General features: G+C 37.7%; 1 protein-coding gene across 1 annotated transcript; it reads left to right on the forward strand.

Moving 5' to 3' along the window:
* The first annotated feature begins 2,564 nt into the window (after positions 1-2,564).
* LOC5522358 lies at positions 2,565-5,433 on the forward strand. Its single transcript, XM_032367723.2, has 3 exons — positions 2,565-3,112; positions 3,516-3,659; positions 4,869-5,433. Exons 1-2 carry the CDS (start codon positions 2,632-2,634, stop codon positions 3,644-3,646), a joined length of 612 nt encoding a protein of 203 aa, XP_032223614.2. The 5' UTR covers positions 2,565-2,631; the 3' UTR covers positions 3,647-3,659; positions 4,869-5,433.
* Positions 5,434-7,500: the final 2,067 nt, after the last annotated feature.

Here is a 7,500-nt window from a genome sequence, read left to right on the forward strand (position 1 = left end):
GGTTGATCTTTGTGGCTATTAGAACAACTTGGTTAAAAGTGGAACAAAGAAAAACACCGGAAACAATCAAGACGTCACTAAAAGAAAAAGATAAAAGATGACTAGTGAGCAGTGATGCTGTTCCTGTCAGAACTTGTTTTTATTATGTTTGCGCAAATAAAGTATCGCAAAAAGTTTTTCTTTCGCTTCCGGTCCGGAATAGAGCTCTTTGCAACCTGATATTGGATGTATATGAACTTTCGAAAGTGTGTTGTTTTACTTTATAAGTATTATCTTTAGGTTTGGCTGTTAATGCATATATTAATTGTTTTATGTATTTTCATCTGCTCGCGATATCTTAATAAATAATATAGACAAGTATACAAAAATGATATGTGTGCATGAACAGTGGCAAACATAACGACAAGGGAGACCGGCTATCCGCTTGGAAAAGTTGACGGGTATTCTCGATTCCCTGAAGTAGCTCCCAGTTTTGCAAAAAAGTATATTCGAAACCTTTTTTTTCTCGTGAATACTTCGATAGCATAAAATATAGTCAGTTACTAGCTGTAATTCTAGCCGTGCTACCGCTCGGGACTCCGCAACCGAAGTACCGGTAAACACAGAGTGCAAGAGGACGCCTATAAAAAGTAGTGAGTAGTCTCTAAAGTTTATGATATTAAAGAGAAAAGCTTATAGCACCTATTTATTGATTATACTGAAGGATAAAATCAAAAGACAAAAGCGTTTGTATTTTACATAGATGCACGTCCACTGGCCTAATCAGTAACCACATTCAATTATGGATCATCCCAAGGGAATGCCTTGTTATCTTCGACGCGTGTCCGTCCGCTTGAAAAACAATTAAATCAGTTATTTGTAGCATGAAAAAAATTACACAATTTGTTTGTTAGCTTACGGGTGGAGTAACAAAGTGTTTGCCAGTATATTTTTCCAGTCATTCATGATATCATTCAGTTCCCACGATTGTTTATAAAATAAGAAAGCTTAAAGCCGTACGCCTATTCTTCTTCACTCTTTCAGGCACGCCGTTGCCATGTTATTTCCAACTGTACCTTCTATAAAGAATTAGTAGTACTTCACGTCATAGAAAATGTGCTAATTTTGATTACCGTCCTTTGCAAAGTCCTTGGATTACCCGCTTTTATTTAGTAAAAACAAGGAGGAAAACAAATTACCCAAAGGAAAACGTGTTCATTTTATTTTCTGTTTGTTACCCATGATCAATTTCCTCTGGCAGTTTTTAAAAACTTATCACCAATATATGTGTGTTCATGCCCATGTTCCAAGATTAAGTGTTATACGACATTGAGGCATAAGCTAAAATTGTGCCCCTTATCAGATAATATCTATTCCAGTCCCCCCCACAAATACGGTTATAAACTTCAGAGTTTAGTTTGCCAAAGGTGACTTTTTTAAGAAGACAAAAATAAACGAAAGGCTCTCCAAACCCTTTAAATTGTTCTAAAAGTTCACGTTGTCGGATATTTGGTAGTGTAGGCACTATTTGTTATTCCTCCCAAAATAGGCCACGATACCCCGTTGTAATAAAAATAATCCTTTGATTGAAGTATCACTGAAGTTAAACATTTTTTGCTTTCTAAACCTATGAATGTTTCTGCTTTGCAAATCAAATGTTGACTAATTATAAGCGCGTCGGCGGATAGACCGGCCATCACCTAATGTTAATCTTTTCAGCTAATGAACACTTCGGTAAACTTTTTACCAAAGTTTGTGATGAGCATAAGACAATACAAACAAACTAAAACAGCTGAAAGACTTGCTTCCCTTTAAAAGACTCGATTATTAGGCGTTTGTGTAGGACACGTGTGTCAGGAAAGGGCGAACAATAGTTATCCGTATATTGTTTGATCAGGGAGCTCACTGCTAAAGGGGGCTGTCAGAAGCCACTTTATCCCCCCAAAAGAACTAATTTCCTCGGTTAAACCTTTACGCAAAAATAACTTTAATATTAGGATGATATTTTTCCTAAGACATTGTATTCACTGCAATGTTTGAGTATTTGTTGTGTTTAGTCATGTTAGGAGCTTAGAGAGAGAATTTCGTTGAAGTTTATGTGCGAACAACCATAAGCTCATTCATATGCTAATGTACACGTGTCGGCTTTGGGCGGACACAATTTCGCTTTCTCTCCGTGGGACTAGCAGGTGGTTTCGAAAAGATTTCAAGAACTACGAGGTTTTTAAATGAAGAATTCCGTGCGAGAGTTCAAGACTACAAAAAGATAAGATCTTGTTAATATCAGGGTATCGGTACATCTAAAACGAAAGCAACGCCTTTACCCAATCACTTGCTTACCGTCTCATCAACCCGTGGTGAATAAATAAAAGGAAATTCACAGTAAGCTTAAACTCTTAATTAATAGTTTTCGAGTTTTCTAATTAAAGAAGCACGCTTTGTTCTTTTTGCTTGTCAAGCAGTTTAGACAAAGAAAAAATCTCGCGCCAAAATTGTGGCACCATTGTGTGTCTCCATGGAAACCCTGTCTCGACCAATCAGATGACTATGATATCACGCACGGGGATATTTATAACAGATTGAGAAGCCACTACGCAGTTGTGTGCTAAGACCAGTTTCCGGAGCGTGGTTCCCGAAGGTTTGATCGAAAATATGACTGCAAGTGTTGATCGAATGGCTTTAATATCTAATTCTCTGCACAGGATGGAACGACCAGCTAGGACTTCGGTACGTCGTTGCTTGTTTGGGCCTGTTGATCACGAGCAAACCAAAGCAGACTTGCAAAGAGAAATCAAGAAAGTTGTGGAGTCCGAGTCAAGACGATGGAACTTTGACTTCGCTAGTGAGACTCCACAAGTTGGACGTTATGCTTGGTTTAAACGTCACGAAAGCGAAGCATTAGCCTCTAATATGGATACAGCATGTACTACAAGCTTAGAGCAAGCAAACAGGGATATTTTAATCGAAGATACACAACAGAATGAGGTCCAAAATTCACAACGTAACGTTCCGAGGTGCGAGCTACACACAACAACAAAGTCGACCGATGGAACAGTCGCGCGAAGAAAACCGAAATCTCGTATTTCTACTGTTAGAAACCTAACAAAACGCCCTTCTACTACACCTATTACAGGTATGATAGCTAAACTACTTGCTTTGATACCTGGAACCGATTAATTCATTCACAGAATCGAGCATTTGTTCGTAGTAAAAGCGTATTTACTCTATCGTAAAACGGCGAACACCTCGATTAGGGGTCTGCCCCCGGGTTAAAATTTCAATTCTCGTATGAATTAATGTATAAATTTGGGCCGATCAGATTTCCTTAATTCTGCGTTTGATCGGATCGCTGGTATTTAAGTACCTTCAAAATGATCCTTAATTTGTGGCGGTATTTTTTTAGCGGGGATTGTTTCGCGGGCTAATCTGGAATTCTTGTTTAAGGCTCAGCTTCCCTCAACGGTCGCTTGCTTCACACAAAAGACTATATTATATAAAGGGTGCAAATTTTAACTTGTGATCGTATTCTTTTATAGATTATCTGAGACAAAAAAAGCCGAAGAGTAAAGTAGTCAGTACAAGTAAAGGAATGCAACTACGGACGAGCAACACGAGATCGTCGATCATCTCCAAACAAACGTGTTTGGACAAGTTTTTCAAAAATTAATCCGAAATGCTTGGTAAGTTTAAATTATGACACTTTTTATTGGACTTTGTTTACTTGCGTTACACATTCGTGTGAATCGTATTTTGCAGGAAGATTTTCGTGCTAATATTATCTCAAAGATACATGTCAATATATGATAGACTGCAAATGATTTTTACTAATTGACACGCATTTCGTGATTTTACAAGAAACAGAAAATCTCTCAAATTGTCAAATAACAATCCGCGCGCGCGTTCATAATTTGGTGTAAATTTTCCTCTTCTCGTTATTAAATTATACGCACAACCCACTTCCGCTTTTTCACAAAGGCACAACACGTTGGCTCTTAAATAAGTGCGACTTTGTCAATGTAAACTATCGGTTTGTTTGAAAGCAACTTTGGATGACTTTTCGGTGTTTGTAGAAACAACACAAACTCCTATTTAGCATTGCTTGTGATTCTCAATTCCGGATTAATTCTCGCGGCTTTGAACATAAATCTCCCCTAGCTCGACTTTGAAAGAATTCGCCGCATTTATCCAGGCTAAGCTTCAGATAATGTTGGCTTCATGTCGGCAACAAAGTACAATGCGTTGTGCTTTCATTGTTTTTGTACCGCCTACCTCTTAAAGCGGAAACATTATTTAAAAAAAAAAAGCAGTCTGTAATAAACTATGCAATAAAGTACAAGAATGATATCTTGATCGTTTGAAAATTCAAGTTAATTTTTATAGTTTTGAGCGTGTTAGATGGCTATTCAGGAGTGATTGCTACCAAATCGGAAATACTTATTTTTTTGGGATAGGAATGCGAAGTAGCTACCCGTTGACTATACGGACGTGTCTGGGCATGGCTTTTTCTACTTCACGGACCAATATAAACTGCGTCACCATCAACAAAAATAACTAATGTGTATAACCCGAATTAAGTCTCTTTTTTGACATAGTAAAATCTGCTATCAGCTCAGGCTTACTCAAAAATGAATATCATCGTTTGGATGTATTCCTCTTTCTATCTGTCACTCACTAAACATGAGACTAATCCTTTTACGGTCTAATTGACAAATAATTCTTGGAGGGGGTATATATTTAGACATTAACACATTGACTTGGAATGTGCTTGTGAGCATTAATAGGTAGCATATACACTTGTATAATGCATTTACGTCATTACCAAACACTATAAATACATGACCTAACGCTATGCTCTTTTAAAGCTGCATATAACATATGTTTTTTTTTAGGATTTTCAAGAATATTGTTTCCACTGTGTGGACTTGCCACCCTGCAAGCTGCTGAGATGAATTCCCATTCATTGGATGGAGGCACCAATTTAAAAGTCATTATATAATAGATACATTAACAAGGAATATTGCAGCAGAAAGAGACTATCGAATATCAAATAATGTACTATATTAAGGTCCTGTTTAGTGAGCATATAAAGCAGTTCAGGTTAGATCTGTCATTTTGATGGTATTAATAGTATCCAATGGATACGTGTAGTTATAGAGGCTGTTCACAGCAAGAATAGACTCCATTGTCACATATGGCTAACAGTTTGTTAAAGTTAATCTCTGAGGGTTTCAATGTATATGCTGAAGGTGAAATGTCACCAGCAGTCTGAAGAATCTATTGTTGATTTTTGCAAAAGGCCTTTCAGAGGTGTAAGTATTTATTGAAATTGTGGGTTTCAATTTCTGAATAGTTGTTGGAATGGAGATATTTATTCTTGTTTTAAGAATAGAGAGAAGTTGAATCCACAAGTAATAATGGAAAATTCAGACAATAAAAGACTGATGTTGTTTAAAACTCCCTGAATTTGTTTTGTGCCTTATATAATGTGCATAGCGGGTCTAGGGCTTGTGTAGATCTTATGCTGAACCAGGGGGGTAGCAAGTGGGAGGGCCCACGGGGCAAGCCCCCCCCCCCCCCCCCCCCAGATATATGAGACATTACTTAAAGCTGCATTGTCACCAGTTTACTTCCGGTCGATTACGTAACAATATCCGATGATTTTTAACGGAAAACGCGAAAAATATTTCAAAATATTGAAAGCAGTGTGTTTATTGGAAGTTTGTGTGAGGATGTGATTGATAATTTAGAGCGGATGGCGTGTTTAATATCTCGAATTTTAATAGATTCTTTTGTCTTTTAACAGTTGAGGTTTCCGTCGGGCCTCCAGAAGTAAACTGGTGACAATGCGGCTTTAACCCATTGACTCCTGGCTTTTTTGGAGCTGAATTTACAAAAAACTGACTAAAAACAGATACGTCCCCCCCATTCTGAGTTTTATACAGCCTGTCAAAGTCAAACACAGCTGCACCTAGTCAGCGGTATCCAAGCTTTCCAACAGTGCTTTGCGGTTGCTTGTATTTTTTATCAAAAATACAGCTATGAGCATATTAGGAGGGTGTCTCAGGACATCATGAAGTCTTTTGGGGCATAATTGAGTGCTTTGCTTATGGATATTTGCAAGTAAAGGTGGATTCATGATGATTTTTTCTTGTTTGGCTTTGCCCGGATGAGAAAATAATTTTCTAATGAATCACCACAGCTCTCCTAAATGCTGTCTTTTCTGAAACCAAATTGATTCCAAAATTGTTTACACTGCTATTCTGGGTCTGTATGACCTGGAATTGATTCGTTTGGCTTCGGGGTGAAAAGACTTATAAAAAACCATCTGACTTTGGGGAGAGGAGTGTTGACTGGCCCTCCCCTCGTGAATTTTCCCCTGGATCTCCCAGAATGCTTTGCAATACGTAAATATATTTTTGTGGTTGTACAATCCTTTAAGGAATGGACATTGTGTTTTGAGGCCAAGGAAATGTACCTGGAGGATCAGAATAAAGGTATCTATTTGTGTCTTGAGCTGTGTTTGCTGATCTCTCTCCCTTGTGTGGTATTTTGAGCGTTTTATTGAGAGGGGTGATTCTGCTTTTCTCTCTTTGTTCGATTTGAGATTTGTCAAAGAACCTGTACTGTTATTTGGCTTAAGAGTAGATGCCAACACCTTGGTTGGATGCATATCTGCAAGACCATTTATCCCTTAGACTGATGCCTGAGTATCTTCATCTTGTTGTGTTTATTTTGAATTTATGAATTTTTTGGGTTGTGGGTACTTCCCAAAGCCGGTACAGGCCGGTTGAGGGGTCAATGTGTTAAAATACAAGAGAAAATGTTTAATGTGTGCCTTTCTGGCCACCTTCCTGTTAAAAATCCTGGCTACACCCTTGTGATGGTAGGCTCACTTTAAAGGGCCTTTTAGAGCAAATTTAGGCAGCATACCATATTCTATATCATGGCCTGAGTATCAGGCGATTTTATTTTTCAAAAGTTGGAGAGAAAAATAAAACTCTTTATCGCTTCCGGATATATTCATAGGGAACGATTAAGGACCTGACACTCTGGCCATCTATATCATCGACAAAATGCCTTTCACAAAAAAATAAAAACAAAACATCTAGAAAACATCCACAACAGATAAAAAAAAGTCGACCAACCGAGCTGGCAATCGAAAAAAAAAAAAAAATGAATCAAAGCAAAGATCGGTTTCCTCTGTCCCTAATGTTACAACACACATTTTAGGATCAAGTTTTAGGCGGTTATGGGGGGCTGAATACACACGACATTTTTCAGTATCCGTAATACACAAAAACACCTGTTCCTTTTTTTTAATTACAGTAGACGACAATTACAAATATGACACTGCAGACTGCAGTCTCAAAATGAAAAAAAAGTCCGTGATACATGTTTATATTTGTGTTTATACAAATGTTCTGGTTCAGTTGCTACGCACGTAGAGACGGTAAGCTTTCTTTAACTCTGAGCATTTCCTAAGCTGAAAAAATAAAGAAATAAAGATAAAAATTATCTTGC

The sequence above is a fragment of the Nematostella vectensis genome, chromosome 15 (genome assembly GCF_932526225.1).
Source record: "Nematostella vectensis chromosome 15, jaNemVect1.1, whole genome shotgun sequence".
NCBI classification, from domain to species: domain Eukaryota; kingdom Metazoa; phylum Cnidaria; class Anthozoa; order Actiniaria; family Edwardsiidae; genus Nematostella; species Nematostella vectensis.